Source organism: Urocitellus parryii, chromosome 12 (genome assembly GCF_045843805.1).
Source record: "Urocitellus parryii isolate mUroPar1 chromosome 12, mUroPar1.hap1, whole genome shotgun sequence".
NCBI classification, from domain to species: domain Eukaryota; kingdom Metazoa; phylum Chordata; class Mammalia; order Rodentia; family Sciuridae; genus Urocitellus; species Urocitellus parryii.
Window position 1 is genome coordinate 69,412,399 of NC_135542.1, and position 17,408 is coordinate 69,429,806.

Sequence of the window (17,408 nt, forward strand, 5' to 3'; positions counted from 1 at the left end):
AACCAAGCCACTTCCAATTTAAGTACAAAGAGTTCAGTAGCTAATAATTTTGAAGAAAACTGTCCAAAAATCACCTGAACCAGGTTTGAAATTACACACAAACTGCAAAATGGAGATGCAGAATAAACATCTAAAAAATACACAACTGGAGTAAATTAAGTTTGGCTGAAATATTTTGATTCAGTGCTCATGTTATTAACAAATCACATCTTGAAAAAGCTTACTGTAGTAGCAGAATCCTTAATATTTAATGCTAGCATTTCAATTTTGTCATTGTTTTCTCAAAAACACTTTAATATATGATCATACATAATAGTAATTCTAGAAGGAGACTTGAAAATTTGAATGGAATACCAGAAGAACTCTGATATATGTGAAGGGAAATGATGAGACTCAAAATTTTTAAATATGCCAAGAAACTAGTAAACGCATCAAAGAATCATTAAAACATATTTACCAATTATGTTGCACAAGACTTCTAACTGGCTTGAAACATCTTTCAAGCAACATATAGCAAACTGTTTTCTCAAAGACTATCTGTAACAGTGACTACAGTAAAACCTATAAACTAGTTTTCAGATTAACATCTTCACTAGTTAAATATTTGGATCAAAACAATGAAACAGTTTTTAAGAAAAGAATGTATAATTTTAAAAATGCCTTTAATTCTCTTAACCAACGGGGATGTGACAACCAACGCAAGTGAAATTAACCTTAATCCGGCAACTAAAACAGGCAAAATGTCTCCTAACAATTCTCCTCCTTAAAACAACAACCATACACAAAAAATACGGTATTGACCTCCACCCCACTGCAAGCAGCTAATTAATAAAGAGAATAGTTGTGTTTAGAGATCCAGGTGCAGCACCTCTATTTCACAAACCTCCCAAAATAATCATATCATGCAAGTAAAGCTGAACATTATTTTTGCTAAAGCAGGAATCCAACCCCGGGGAGCCTCAGCCCTTAGACAATGGTGGTTACCAGACAGTGCTGCACAGTTGGGTCCAAATGACACATTTCACTAGGCCTTGGTCACAACACACACGCGAGCGCCCGCGCGCGCCCGCCCGCCCACACACACACACACACACACACACACACACACACACACTCACTCCCAAGAGGCCGGTTCTATGGAAGGGGTGTTCAAACCCCACTAGGAGATGGAGGGGAGCACCGCGGCGTGGAAGGGTAGCGAGGGGACAAAAATCGAGGGGGTGCCGACAGAGCGGAAGGGTAACTGCACAGCACACGAGGGAGGAGGTGGAAATGGCCGATGGATTCTATATTTATTTATCTAAAGGACTCGATTTAACGGGTCTTTCCCAGAGGTTCTATAACTAAAGACAAACTACGCAGCAAACATCGTGGGGTTGGAAGAGGAGTCGCTGCTCCCCCTACCCCGTGACCGGGGGTGGGGGTGGGCCGGGAGAAACAAGTTCCCTGGCCAACACCACGGACCACTCGGATCCCCTCTCCCCCTCCTCCACAGGAAGGGGGAGGCGAAGAGAGAGAAAAGGGGAAAACAAGTTCCCCAGCCAACCCCACCGCCCCATCACTCCCAGCCATTCCCCCCACCTACCAACAGAAAAGGGGAGATCGGACCGTGGAAGGCGGCAGAAAAGGGGGAAATTCCACCCTTAACCTTTCCTCCAGCCACCTACAGACTCCCACGGGGTCTGCAGGCGAGGCGAGAAGCCCCAGGGAGGGGTGGGGGTGGAGGGTGCCGAGCCCCCGAAACCAAACAAAGCGCGGCCTGAGCAAGAGCCCAGGAGAGACAGAAAGCAGCGGCTTTTCCTGACGGCTCGGCCGGGCCCGGGCTGACACTGCGGCACCACGGGACCCGCCTCCGCTCGGCCTCCGTCTCCCACCCCCGGAGCGCACAGGCCGCCCCCACCCGCCCAGGCTTCCCGTCCGCCGTGCCCGGCCGGCCAGGCGCCCGAACCTGCGGGCGGCGGGGAGGGAGAGCGGCCTTACCCCGCTCGCCGGCGTTGTTCCGCTCCTGAGGCAGCGGCGGAGGCGGCGGTGGTGGCGGCGGAGGCTGCTGCTGCGGCGGCGGCGGAGGCTGCTGCTGCTGCGGCGGCTGCTGCTGGGGCGGCTGCGGCGGCGGCTGCTGCGGTGGCTGCTGTTGCTGTTGCTGCACCGGGCGCGGCCGCGACACTCGCCTGGGTCTCCGGTTGGCGGCTCGGACGGAGTTCATTTGCCGGGCTGAGGTGGCGGCGTTGGCGGAGGGACACACACACTCACGCGCACACGCACAGCGAGCTCCGGGGCAGGAGAAGGGGGTGGGGAGGGGGAGGAAAGAGAGGGGCGAGGGGAAGGGGAGATGGTGTGGGCGGAGGGGGCGAGCGGGACCCCGAGTCCAGAGAAAGGCCGGGGAGACAGACTGAGCCCGAGCGAGGACGGCCGGGCGGGCCTGGCGCACGGGGAAGGCCGAGGCCGCCGGGCGGGGCGGCCGCGAGGGACAGAGACAGAAAGACGGGCAGAGAGAGAGAAAGAAAGAAAGGGCGTCCGCCCGCTTGGGGATCCCGAGACGAAGCGCGGCGGCGGCGGCGGCCGAGGAGACAGACCCGGGTCCCGCCGACTCCCGAGCGGCGTCTCCGGCGGCGGGGGGAGTGGGCGGGCGGGTGAGGAAGGGAGAAGGAGGAGAAGAGAGGGAGAACAGGGAGGGACGGAGCGGGGGGCGCCCGGCTCTTTTTTTTCCCCTCTTCCTCCCCCCCACACCCCCTGAAAGAGATTTCTGCGAGGAATTTTTTTTTTCTTTCTTCGGCCTCTTCTCTCTCCTCCCCCCTTCTCTCCTCGGCGAAGGGGAAATGAGTGTAAAGGGAGGAGATTGGGGGAAAAAGAGGCGTCGTCGTTCCTCCTCCTTAAAGGAACCTTTCCTCCTCCTCCTCCTCAGCCCCGTTGCTGCTGCTTCTGCTGCTGCTCCGTGGCAGGAGGAGCCATTGACACCGCCGGAGCCTTCACTCTCGCCCAGTCGGTCCCTCCCCGCCGCGGGGCTGGCCAGGGGCGCGGGGGAGGGCCTCGGGGCGGGGGGGAGGGGTGAATGGGCGGGGAATGCTGGAGGCGGGGATTCCGGCCAGACGACCAATGGGAAGCGGCCATACAACCTTCGGGCCAATGGAACCTCTGCTCTTATCGCGAAGTCCCTTCCTTCAACGCCCTGTTTCCTCTCTTGGGTTTCCTCCCTCCCCCGCCGAGGAGGGGAATAGAGGGAAGGGGGAGTGTGTCGGGGCGGGTGATAATGGGGAGGTATCAGGGCATATAATAGAGCTGGGGGTAGGCGAAGGGAGCGCCAGTGCGTAGAGACTGCTTGAGGAGAGGAGGTACTCGGAGGAAAGGGCGGGGGCTGCTGATGTAATGGGGAGAAGTGATTAATCCTTGATTTCGCCGTTTCACCCCCCCACCCCCGATTTTTTAAGCGGAAAAAAGTGGAGCGAGGGAGCCAATCTTTGATAACTCCGGTGTTCTGGGGTGGGTAGTTTTAAAATATGAGCTGTAGGGAGCGCTAGAGGTTCTGTGCCCTTTAGCCCAGCTGAGGGTACTTGCAAATCTTTGAGATCTACTTAGCCGAGCTTTGAGGTTGGTAACCGAAGTTTGGAGTTGACTCTTAATCATAGTCATCTAAGCTTTCAGAAGGTTTTGACCTTTGGTCAGTTTGCTTTGGTTTTTGAAAAAATGGTCTATATGTGCTATTCGAGAAGATAATATATGAGAGAAGAAATTAAGTAAATGTGTTGAGACAGATTTTTTTATGTGATTTGCTTTTTTCCTTTTTTGTTATATATGAGAGAAAACAGGAGAAAAATTTAAAGGGTATTTTTATTTGGGGTAGGATTCTTTCAGAATTATTTCAGTAACACTTAGATTCCACACCCACAAACTCAGAAGAAAAGAAAAACCCCAAGAGGCTTTATCTTTAGTATTTGTATCTGGTCCCCTCAGAATAATCTCTCCCCAAGGAAGACAGGTTTTGATTCCTTAGCTGCTGTTCTCAATTCTCTTTGCTCTCTTTTGTTTATCTTTTTTTTTTTTTTTAAGATGTGGTAAAACTATGAGCTTACCTCTCTATTCTCTGGTTTTCAGCTCTATTGGTGATTTTTCTCTCATTTGAGTTTCATCAATTGCTGCCTGGGTTTGAGACAGATAATTGTTAAAAGCATGATAGAAGGAGAGGCACAAGAGATGTAAGCCAGTATCATATAGTGTGTTTGAGTCCCAGATTTGATATGTGACTCTAGGCAAATTACTTCCATCATTCTAGACATTAGGGTTCCACTCCCTTTTAAGTAAGAACTTATTTTGTACTATATAATGGTGTTTCTAACTTTTTAAAGTTCTGTGTTTTGTTTTTATTATTTTTATTTATATGTGACAGCGGAATGCATTACAATTCATATTACACATATAGAGCACAAATTTTTCATATCTCTGGTTGTATACAAAGTACATTCACACCAATTTGTGTCCTCATACATGTACTTTGGATAATGATGTCCATCACATTCCATCCTTGTTTCTAACCTCATGCCCCCTCCTTTCCTGTCTTACCCTCTGCCCTGTCTAGACTTCCTCTAGTCCTCCCATGTTCCCCTCCCTATGCCACTATGAATCCTCATACACTGCTGGTGGGACTGCAAATTGGTGCAGCCAATATGGAAAGCAGTATGGAGATTCCTTGGAAAATTGGGACTGGAACCACCATTTGACCCAGCTATCCCTGTCCTCTGTCTATACCCAAAGGACTTAAAAAAAGAATACTACAGGAACACAGCCACATCAATGTTTATAGCAGCACAATTCACAATAGCTAAACTGTGGAATCAACCTAGATGCCCTTCAGTAGATGAATAGATTTTTTTAAAAGTGGCATATATACACAATGGAATATTACTCAGCAATAAAAGAAAATAAAATCATGGCATTTGCAGGTAAATGGATGGAGTTAGAGAAGATAATGCTAAGTGAAGTTAGCCAATTCCAAAAAAACAAATTCCAAATGTTTTCTCTGATATAAAGTTCTGTGTTTTTGAGATGATCTGTACTTGGTCCAGAAAATGGAGAAACTTAATCCAGGTTTCCTTTTCAAAAACATACTTGAAAAGGACACCTATTTAAAAAAAAAAAAAAAAAACAGCTTGAAGAGCTTTAAATGTTTATGGTTGTTTGGCTAGGTGCAAATAAACACAGTTTTACATTTGTTTCAAATAAATATAAAAATACAGGGGGAATAAAAATACAGGAAAGTCACATGATACTATTCTTGTTACAATGTGTGTCCGTATTTTTGATTTTTCTAAAATTTTACTTTTATATTCAAATACTTATTTGTTCCTTCCATGAATGAATAATATGTGAGGTGCTATGGGAAATATTGATAAAATAAATGGCATAGGGAGTTTGTATTCTGATGTGGTAGGGTTGAAGATTTACTTATTCAAATGTACAAAGAAAATGTAACTTGTTTGTTTTCTGTATTTTTTAACCTCAAGTCCATACAAGTCTCCTTCTTGTATGTCAGGAATTTCTTATCCAATTTATTTTATATAAATATCTTTCAGATTTTATTTCTTCTCTCCTTATTCCAAAATATGTATGGGGGAAGAGAGTTGTTGTATAAGGTATAGAGGGTGTCTTTTGTATATATCCTAATTTCTAAACCTACTATGACCGTTCTCTGGCCAATGGCGGTAAATGTGACTTCTTGTAATATGACATTTCTTTTTCTATTTTGACAGTTTTCTGAAGATGAAAGTAAAGTGTCTTCAAAAAAGGAGTACGTTTTTTAAAATTTACATAGTAACTAGTGGGCTGGGAATTGCCCAGAGGCTTACATGGCATGAGGGAAGAGAATCTAAGCCATAAATGCCATGTTGTCCTAGGATGTAGTAGCTGATATGGTCTAAGAGTAGGGCTGCAAGCCTCAGAAGTAAAAAGGCCGGGTGTGGTGGCACACACCTGTAATCCAGCAACTCGGGACACTGAGGCAGAAGGATCCTAAGTTTGAAGCCAGCTCAAACAATTTAGCTGTCTCAAAATAAAAAAATAAAGAACCTGGAGATGTAGCTCAGTGGTAGAGGGCTTGCTTACCTAGCATGTATGAGGCCCTAGGTTCAATCCATATACCTTAAAAAAAAAAAAAAAAAAGGTAAAACTGGTTATTTCTGTCCTTCGAAAGTGTCATAGTTTTTTTGTTGAAGTCCATACTGAGGCATTTCCCCCCTCCACACACTACAACATATTTACTGACCCCAGGTTTCCATAAGGCCATTGATCCTCTGGATGCCACTTTATCTTCTCACTGAGACCCATGGGCACTTCTAGATTTTCCAGATACTTCATTTAGGACTTGATGAACCAAGGGCCTTGCTTTGGGCTTGTTGGACCATCTCACTTCTCCATTGTTGCATTGATTTCCTTGTGTCATATTAAGTATGGTGTCAAACTGAAAAAAGAGCTCCTAGAGGTCTTGACCTTTCAGAGGAATTCCCAGAAAAGCAAACCATTATCCCCAGCTCTTGACTTTCCTCTTATTTATGTAAATATGTCAACTACATATATTTAATTTTAGATTCCACCCAGAGAGGGGAAGAAAGCACACTAGGTCTTGCTTTTTCCTTGTCCTCTTCTTTCCATCATCCTCTAGGGTTACAAAGGGCAAATTTTTCCCCTTATATGTCAGAAACTTTCCTATGTGTACTATATGTACTATGTCCTTTTCCAGATTTGTTCTGCTTCTTTTCTTGGAACCATGAGGGCTGATGAAGTACAAGAGAGAAACTAACAACAATGGATCTATGGGGAGATACTTAAGAATATATTATGCTATTCCCATATTGCCACTTTCTACATATTTTTGTTTATTTCACAGGATTAAATGTTAAGAGTCTTGTTTGTGCAAACGTGTTCAAAGCCATCTTAAAATTGTGGAACTTCGGGCTGGGGTTGTGGCTCAGTAGAACACTGGGCTAGCACGTGTGAGGCACTGGGTTCAATCCTCAGCACCACATACAAATAAATAAATAAAATAAAGATATTGTGTCCATGTATAAAAGAATATTCAAAAAAATTGTGGAACTTGGGAGTTTTTAGAATGGGCCTTGGAGATCATGTAATCTCATTTCTGTATTTGACAAGAAAACTAAAGTCCAAAGAAGGGAGATGGCAAAACCAAATTCCATTATACTACTTAGTAGCAAAACTATTCTCTGTCAATCCAGTGTTTTTTCCATTCACAGGTATTATAGATCCCTAATTCTGGTGAAAACCCAAAATACTACAGCCAGTTTGATCTATTACCAGGTCTTATTAGCAAGTAATCCTGTCAATTAGCTATCATGGAAGTTATATATATATAAGAGAAAACAGAAGAAAAATTTAAAGGGTATTTTTATTTGGGGTAGGAGTCTTCCAGAATTATTTCAGTAACTCTTAGCATAATTTCAGAGGCCTGAATTCCCTCAGGGTTTGCTCTCTCTTCAAAAACATTTGTGTTTGTTTTCCTGAACTAATTACTGGTACTTAACAGGTTAGTGTACTTAAAATTATTTGTTTGTAAAACCTATCACAATAGGAGTGTAGAAAATAAGCTCTTTAATCATTTTAATACCTGGCAGGTGATATTTACTATGATTTTTAAATTATAATTTTTGCCATTTCAAAGATTCATCTTCCCTTTCCTCTGTCATTCCATCATCTAGTTCCAAGCCATCAGCACTCAGTCAGTTACATAAGACACCTCGAAGCTGCTCGCTCCTTTTATGTCATTTAAGAAATTAGTTTGATCTGAATATGGTTCCCTACAGGAATAACCAGCTCTGTTTAAAATATCCTCGTTAGAGTATGAATGACTTATCTCACTAAGCTGTAAAAAGTCATTCTTTAGTACATGCTCAGATAATATTTTATCAGCTAGGTAGTGAAAATTAACTTGGAACTAAGGATTTAAATTTAATGTATGTGTGGGAAAACCTGGTAAGCACACAATTCAGTGATACTCATAATAGGGGTTATCTTTAAAGAATTATGGAATCTATCTTTAATACTCTTCCCTAGGGAATAATGCAGACACAGTACTATTAAAAGAAATTAATTATGTTCAAAATTTAGGATGGGCTGTGATATATGGGTATAAATTTTTATTTTTGCTTTTTAAAAGAAGAACCAATTTTAAGTGTTGAGAGAGACTAGGCCAAAACAATAAAAGTATGTTCAATTATTGAAATCCTGGTAGGTGACAGAAATGTGTGCAGATGTGAGTGGGAGACAAAGAGTTCTGCCACTTACTGGCTATCTAACCTTGGGCAAATTCCTCAACCTCTGTGCTTATTTCTGTGTCTGTAAAATGGGATGATAACAGTCCTCATTTTGTGGGATTGCCATGATAGTTAAGTAATGAATACCTATAAAATGCTTAAAACAGTGCATGGAGCATAGTAAAGACTCAGTAAACTGTTATCCTTTTTTAAAATTTCTGATGCTGTACTATCAGGACAGACAGCAGAATACATCAGACACTAGAAAGGCAATATGTCAATCAATGGAAGGGTAACTGATGTGATACAGCAATCTGTATGCGGGGTAAAATTGGGAGTTCATAACCCACTTGAATCAAACTGTGAAATATGATGTATTAAGAACTATGTAATGTTTTGAACGACCAACAATAAAAAAAAAATACCATATTGTATACTGAGACTTGGTAGGAGACCAGATCTTAGTTATTTCAACACATGCAAAGTGGTAAAAAAAAAAAAAAAAAATTTCTGATGCTGGTGTTTCAGGGATGAATTTCAAGATTACATGGATATTGTAATAGGGAAGCAGGTATACTCTTATAAGGAAATATGCCTAGAAAATGAATAAGATTATACAATTTTTAACAAAGTACAGGAAAAAAACACCACCAAAGGAAAGAGGCAGGACAACAATGGGTACAGATGAGACTGTTTGGAGAAGACCTGTACAGAATTCTCTACTCAAGCAATAATGGAATTTTGTAATAGATCCAGAATACCCTAATGTTTTTTCACTATCAGAACCTCTCAAGAAAGAGTCAAAGGAATAGGTCAAGAAATAAATGCATAGGTTTAGAGCTGGGGGAAGCCATCAGTTGAAGGTTTGTGTTAGAGAAAGAATTGCATCCACTTAAGTAGCAGGTTGAAATTTAAACATTCATCTGGGCCTCCTTGAAAGTAGTAAATGATCAAAACACATGGAATAGGAATAAACAAAGAAATGGCACAAAGTAATACGCACAGTAGCATAAGTTACTCAAAGGCTAGAGAATCCAAAAGTTAAAGGAAGAAGACATGTCAGAGCATGTCTCTTCTCTCGAGATTACGGCCTGTGGAAACATCAATAGCAACTTCAGATTACGGAATCTGTTGAGAGTGATTATCCAGCCAATACACATTTTAGAAAAGAGGGTCTTGGAAGCAGGATTAATAGACCTAAGGAGTTCTAAACAGGAAACAATGGTAGCAGATGTGTCATAAGGTTTTAAAAGTTTTGGGTTCCTGCTGTGGATGAAAAAATCCTTGGAAGACATCCACCATCTGGAAGTGTGGACTGCTGGGTTGCCTAGTGGGATGTTATGTTCACACATGGGAGAGGAAGATGTGTCATTAGATAGAAACCATAATAGGATCAATCCAGCATTGTGCTTCCAGACCAGAAACACAAGGCTCAAAACAGAAATAGAAATATTCAAATTATGGGGAAAGAAAATGAAGAGAAAAAAGGAACACTTGGGAATGATCTAGACATCATTGTAGATGCTACCACTTTAAACCTCCTCATGTTTCTTTGTAATTAATAGGGCCTTATACTTATTCATGAATTCCTCTTGGATGGATGAAACTTGCATGTGTTGCTTTGGGTGGTGTAAGCTGGATAAAGAAATGTAGTTTCCTAGAAAAAAAAATGAAGTTGGTGTGGGGATGAAAATGATGTTGTATGGAAGTCAACTATATCCTTACTAAGGTGTACATTGCAGATATCTCTTGGGGAAATCTATTCCAATTGAATTTAAATTCACTAACAGTAGTTGGAGAATGATGTTTGGGGGTTTTGATACTAGAGATTGAACCCAGGGGCACTTTACCATTGAGTTACATCTATAGTCCCTTTTATTTTGAGATAGGGTCTCACTAAGATCCTGAAGCTGGCCTTGAACTTGCCATCCCCCTGCCTTAGTCTCCCTACTAGCTGGGATTATATGCATGTGCTACTGCACCTGGTAGAAAACTGATATGTTCTAATAGGCATCCTGGCAAGGCAGAAATCAAGAAGATGTTCTCTCTTCATCTTTTATTCCCTGTGGGTTATTCTCTTTCCCCCAGCTATTTGATAGGCAACAGGAACAAATTTCTATACACTAGGTTCTAGAGCAGCAGTTTGCTTGCAAAATGCTATCACTGCAGGAATTATGTCTGCTTCCACATCAATGAGATATACAAGAGATTTGGGTGGATCACTTCAATTTTAAAGGTACTGAAAGGTACCTGTAGTAATAGAAGATGTAGTAGCCATGAAAGAACCTAGAAACCCCAGTTATTTGGAGAGAGAATCTTGTGACAGAGACTGCAAAAAAATCAAGAAAAAAGGGAGAGGAATATCAAGCTTTAAGGTCTTTGGAGTTCAGTCTACAATAGGAAGAGGAGTTCATTTTTGGACTTGAATTATCCTGGGAATTTAATAATGGAAAGGTCTCCACATTGTTTAATTGTGGGGGTTTTTTGCCACTTTTTGTTGTTGTTGTTGTTTTTTGACTTTTAAAAGTCATCCTTTGACCAATTTGGACAATATTAGTAAGCACAGTTTCAAGTACAAAATAGAGTGTGAATATTTGATCTAGGGTGCAGTATGGCCTTGAAGTTAAATTGATTCATGACCTATTCTGTTCTGGCCCACTGCAGAAAATCTTGGGAGGAACAACTTAACTATGCAAGAAGGAAGCTACAGCAAGAATCAATGGTAAAAACTAAGGTTGTTGCCATTCTCTCCTAGTTGGACAGTTCTAGCTGAACAGGGATTTGTTTTTTAAGCCTAGCTGTTAGAGAATATAATAATAGGGCTTGTAGGGGTAAGGAGTAGTTCAGCATCTCTCCCTGCACTTTCTCCAGAACTCCTCTAAACTGCCTCCAATCCCATCTTATAGGATCTTATTATATAGAAAAAGTGACTAGGGGGTTGGAGTTGTAGCTCAGTGATAGAGCACTTGCCTAGCATGCAGGAGACACTGTGTTCGATCCCCAGCACCACATAAACAAACTAAATAAAATAAAGGTATTGTGTTAAAAAAAAAAAGTGACTAGACAGAGACAATAAAGACACTTCAATAGAAGGAGAGATCATGACACTGAAAAGCACTCACTTTAATTTCCTATAGGCCCTAATACCTGCTTTTTAAATTTCCTACCATTACGAGCAGCAGGCTGATTTGTATATTTTTCTCCAAGTAGTAAAAAAACCAAGAGACAAGAGAGTGTTGAGAGGAAGTGGGTGGGTTAGCTTTCTTGAGGAACCCCTGTTCTCCTTTTTCCTCTACTTCCAACTCCATGGTTCTGGCAAGCCAGTCTCATCCTGACACCTGGTGGTGTGGGTGAACTTGCAGTTGGCTATTGATATCTCTCCACCTAAGACTTTTTCTTATCCTAGGTGTCATGCCTTTTTTCTCTGACACACGTGAGGGATTCTCAAGATTTAGTTTTGGAGTTGGAAAAGAAAGAAATAGTGTGCCAGCGGGTTCGATCCAATACTACAAAAAGAAGAAATTAGGGCATTTGCTTGTTTATTATTAAAACGATAGTGGGGGTCCCAACAACTTGGGAGCCTGAAGGGGAGGATTGCAATTGAACTTGCAATTTAGCCAGCCTCAGCAATTTAGCAAGGCCCTAAGCAATTTAGTGAGACTGTCCCTAAAAAAAAAAAAAAAAAAAAAAAAAAAAAAAAAAATTTAAAAAGGGCTAGCGATGCAATGCTTAGTGGTTAATCATCTCTGGGTTCAATCTCCATTTAAAAAAATTTTTTTTGAGGTTAAAATGGTACTGGGGTACTTGAGGTAGATATAGATGTACACACTCTGTCAGGGGAATCAGTTGGATTAAAGGTCGGGGTAGGATTCATGTTTGGAATTCTACCCTAAATTTCTAACGTTGTTTTTGAGGACTGATGGTTATATTCTATGCTCTAAAACCATGTACATGTCTTATCTATAAGTTGTCTATCTCAGAAATTCCCAAAAGAAAAATGAAAGAACAAGAACTTTTGGAAAAGTTAGAACTGTTTTTATGACATTAGAAAAACTAGAAAAAAAATAAAAGAACTTGTAAATGTATTTTGAGCATGATTTTTGTAGCTATAATTTACCTCTTTGCTTAGTGAATGAGTAACTATTGCTATTCAAGTTATAAGTGATGGAAAAAAAGTAAAATGAAAGACAATTCCAAAGAAGTGAAAATACTGTTATAGTAATGCATGTAATAAATTCTTTATTTTGGCCATAAAGAGCTATACATTTTATATTAATAGAAAATGATTTTCTCTCTTTCCTCAGATATTTAAAGAAGAGAATTGGTTTGAAGGAGTGCCAGATTACTCCTTTTTCCCAAGGCTCTCATGTGACATGAGCCAATCCTTACTTAGCATCTCTTTCACCCTATAATCTGTCTACTATTTTCCTACTTTATGCTGCCTACTACATAGTGTGGCACAGCCCTCATCTTCCATGACTCCTGAAAAGATAGGCTATTGCAAGGACTGGTAGGAGTGGAGAAGAAGACAAAGGCAAAAACTGAAAAGAAAAGAAGATAAAAGAATTCAGTCTTCTATGTTTCGATTTCTTAAAAAAAAAAAAAATCCATTACTACACAACGGACTATGCCATATGATCAGAATTCGCTCCCCAAATGCTGTTCCAGGGGAAGAAGAGTGATAAGCCTCATATATGTGTCAACTACGTCAAATGACATTGACTTTTTGGTGCTCCTACCTCTGTCCCTTATTTCTATTCAGTGAGCAGTGAGTAAATCATTAAGGTCAGCCAGCACATTTATATATATAAAATGGTTTGGAGAAAATGTTATTAGTTTTGATCAGTACACAATTGGAGAAGAGGCCTTGGTGTGGAGTTCCAGGTTTTGACGTGCAAAAACATCAAGGAGTCTTCCCCACCCAATCCATCCTCATGACTTCCCCTCCCACATTGCAAGATAGCCTCTGACGCTGTAGAACTTTCGGAAATTGAAAATTAGGGAACTGATCTTTTTATATAAGTAAAACCCTTCAAGCTACTACTTACTTAGTATCACAAATGAAAGGAGTCAGACTTTTGAAAACAAACAGATCAACAGATTAAACACCTTCTAGCTTTTTAATAGCTTAGTTAAAACCCTTAGTTAAAAAGTAAACAAGAGATACTCATCAAAGGTGGAGAGCTTTTAGCACAGATGCTTGTGATTTGGGGGGTGTGGGGGACACTACCAGGAACCCATCTTGTCCTAACAAGAAGGAACTGGAGCTCTCCAGTCATTATAGACCTCATTTAAAGGGCCAGGCCTCACCAAAGGATGCGTCTCCCTCCTGATACAGATCAACTTTCCTCTATGACTTATGTTAATGAATGCTTAACACGAAATTGAGGGTATTTTGTTTGAAAATATCATTTGTTCTTAGTCTTTAGATCAGGATCCTTTAGAGAAGTAAGTGGGCATGCAAGGATTGTTCACCTATAAACCAGAGTAGGGTGAACAAGTACAACCAGATATTCTTGAAATCTCCATGGATAAACCCCCTTTTTAACTCCCCTTCATGAACCTAAATGGTTCCCCTATTTCCCTGATTCCAAACTTTAATGTCCTGACTTTGGTGACTTGTATTCTGATTCCTGACCTTGTTTCCTGTTTTTGCATCATCTTTTCCCAAGACCCTAATCTTTATGTTGTGGACCCTGAGCAGGTAAGATTTCCTATTTCCATGCTTTATAATTTAATTTAGTACTATAATGAAGTAGAAAAACATGGGTTTTGCAGTCGGCAGACTTGGGTTTAAATCGTGACTTCCATATCTAACTGGTGGTCTGACCTGGATAATACACTTCTCTGAGGAAGTTTCCTTTTTAGTAAAATGAGGATGTTAAAACCCACCTCAAAACATGGTTGTGATTGGAAATTGTGATGGTTCCACAACATTGTGAATGTATTTAATGCCATATAATTGTATATCAAATAATGATTAAAATGGGAAATTTCATGTTATATATATTATACACAATTTTTTTTAAAGAGAGAGTGAGAGAGGAGAGAGAGAGAGAGAGAGAGAGAGAGAGAGAGAGAGAGAGAATTTTTAACATTTATTTTTTAGTTCTCGGCGGACACAACATCTTTGTTGGTATGTGGTGCTGAGGATCGAACCCGGGTCGTACGCATGCCAGGCGAGCTCGCTACCGCTTGAGCCACATCCCCAGCCCAAAGAGACTGTCACAATTTTAACAAGGAAAAAAATATGGTGGGTGAGAATTAGTCTTTGTACAACATCCATTATAATGCCTGGCACACATAGGTTGTATAGCATATGCAAGTAGTAACTGTACAGCATAGAATATTTTTTTGTTGCAAATAACAAAAAAGCATAGCTCAAATTGGCTTATGCAATAAGAAAATGTATTGATTCATGAAATGGAAAAGTCCAGAGGTAGATCAAATTTGGGGGTTAGTTTATATCACTAAGAATTCCTATTCTCTAAGACTTCAGTTACTAAGGACTGTCACTAAGGATTCAATTCAGTTTCTTTTCATTTTCCCACTGACTTCTGCAATGTCAGCTTTGTCCCATAGCCAGGAACCCTCAGGATCACAAGATAGCTACCAACAGCTCCAAAGAAGTACGTCTTCCTTTGTCCATATCCAGAGAGAATGACTTGGTCCTAGCAGTCCAGCAAGTATCCTGATATTCGCTTGCTTAAGTCACATGCCTGTCCTGGTATCTGGAACCAAAAGCTGAACATACAAAGATAGAATATGATAGCTGGTTATAACTAACCAGAGAGTGAGGCTAGCTTCTCTGGAAGCACATGGGTTTCCAAAGGAGTAGATTCTCCAAAGGAAAATCAAGGAACCATGGAGGAGAGAAGGCAGGACTAATGCACTGAGGAAGCAACCAACAAATGTCTACTATAGTAGCTATTATCATTATTATTGCCTTTCTTCGCCCTTAGCTCTCAGCTCTTGGCCCTTCTTTGGAAATATATATATTTTTTAATCTAACAGACCTCTTATTCAAGTATTTGTATTCTTTTGAGCAAAGGGAGACTGATAAATAAAAAAACTAAGTTTGATTTACCTGGTTGTTAGGCTTCTAGAGTACCAAGCCCCCCAAATCAACAACAACAAAACCCCAGCAAAAGCCACTGAATGAAAGGGTTCAATAAGAATAAACCCAGGGAAAGGAGAGCAGGGAGGGAGCTAGAAAGACTTGCCAAACCCAGAGAGATGAGGTTAGTTATTGGCCTCTTCTTTAATGGAGCCAGGTTAAAAAGCTCACCTGAGTTAAGATGAAGGAAGCAATCAACAAGGGAAGGGGCAATTCCCAAAGCAGAGCTGACAAAAGAAATATTGATATCTAATTTTGATTGCTCTGCCCACCAATTTGTAGCTTCTACCTGCCCATCTGTATTAGTTGGATTCTTGTCACTGTGACTAAAATACCTGACTTAGAGGAGAAAAAGCTTATTTTGGCTCATGGTTTCAAAGGTTCTTACTCTGGGGACTGAGGACAGGCAGAATATCATGGCAAAAGGATATGGTGGATTTGGGGCTGGCATTGTGGCTCAGTGGTAGAGCGCATGCCTAGCCTGTGTGAGGCACTGGGTTTGATTCTCAGCACTGCATATAAATAAATAAAATAAAGGTCAATTGACAACTAAAAAATTATTTTTTAAAAAAGGGACATTGGAGAGGAAAGCTTCTCAGCTCATGGCAGCCAAGAAGTAGAAAAAGCACGAGAGAGGCACCAGGGAAATATAAATCCCAAAGGCATGCTCTCAGTGACTGACTTCCTCCAGCAACACCCTATGTGTCAATAGCTACTACCCTGTTAGTTCATTCAAATTATTGATTCATTAAATGGATTTATCCACTGTTTAAGTTAAGGCTATCTTAATACGATAATTTCATCCCCAAACATTCCTGCATTAACACAGGAGCTTTTGAGGAACACCTCCTATAAAAAATTATAACTTTCCACCCAACCCCTAGAAGCTCATGTCCATCTCACAATGCAAAATGCATTTAGTCCATTTCCAGGACAAAATAGTTTAACAGTTGTCTAAATCCAAAGTCTTCTCTATGACTTAAGACAAATGCTTGGCTGTGAGCCTCTGTAAAACTCAAAAGAAAGTTACACACAGCCAACACATAGTAAACATTCCATTCCAAAGGGGAGAATAGGAACATAGAAAGAAGTGACCAAAGTAAGGCCAAAACCCAGAAGGGCAAACAAGTCCTGTAGCTCTATGTCCAGCATCTGGGGCATATAGTGAGGAGATGTGATCTTCAAAGGCTTGTGCAGCCCCACCTCTTTGGCCTTGTTGATTGCAGCCCATGTGGCCTATCTTTTAGGCTGGCTCTGTCCACAGCCAGCAGCTTTCCTTGGCAGACATTCCATATTAGTGGCATCTCTTAATCCTGGGGGGTCTCCACTGCAGCTTCAGCTTCCTTCTCACTTCATGTAATGACCTCTCAGAGGCTACCCACAGGGATCCTGACCCTTCTGCACTTGCCTGAACTCCCAGGCCTTCCTTTCATATCTCAACAGAAGCCTCCGTGACCATTTAATGCCATCATCCTGCATTCCTGCAGAACCTACACCACATGAATGATGCTAAGATCTGCCACTAGCTCAAGTGGTAACTCTTGAGCCATGGCTGCAGTGGCCTCTGAGTGCTTGGGCATCTAAGCATGGTGAAACAAATCCCGAGGAAGCACATGTTTAGGCACCCCTGTGCAAGCAGGGTGCCCCAAGATTTCTTCTCAAATAAGTTTTCAGTTTTACACCCTTGAACCTACCATGTGTGTGGTCTTGCTGAGGGAATTTTTTCTATTGTCTCTGTGCAAAGTACTTAGCTTCTCTTTAGAGGTGGTAATCTTTTTAACAGTCACATTTTCCTTGCCCTGAATTTTACATGCGTTTCTTCTCTAGACAAACTGCAAGTTTTTCAGATATTTTCTGTCTGATTTTTGCTCCCAATTCTCACAATGAACCTGGTTAAAAGCTGCCAGCAATATCCATGCCACCACTTGAATGCTGTGCTGTCTTGAAATTTCCCTCACCAGATTAATTAACCCATCACCTTTCAATTTGGCCTCATATAAAGTTTCAGGACATGGGCAAGATGTAGACAAGTT

The 17,408-nt window shown here is 41.3% G+C and overlaps 1 protein-coding gene across 3 annotated transcripts in view; it reads right to left on the bottom strand.

Moving 5' to 3' along the window:
• Positions 1 to 2,991, bottom strand: part of Fbxo11 (F-box protein 11) — an 89,472-nt gene extending 86,481 nt beyond the window's left edge. For 2 of the 3 annotated variants that reach the window (XM_026385772.2, XM_026385771.2), the window contains exon 1: positions 1,981 to 2,991. In XM_026385772.2, coding sequence (XP_026241557.1) covers positions 1,981 to 2,203 — 223 coding nt within the window. In that variant the 5' untranslated portion in view covers positions 2,204 to 2,991. Of the gene's footprint in view, positions 1 to 1,585; positions 1,607 to 1,980 lie in introns of those variants that run through there. The other variant, XM_026385773.2, reaches the window with a different exon arrangement.
• Between the last annotated feature and the right edge of the window lie 14,417 nt (positions 2,992 to 17,408).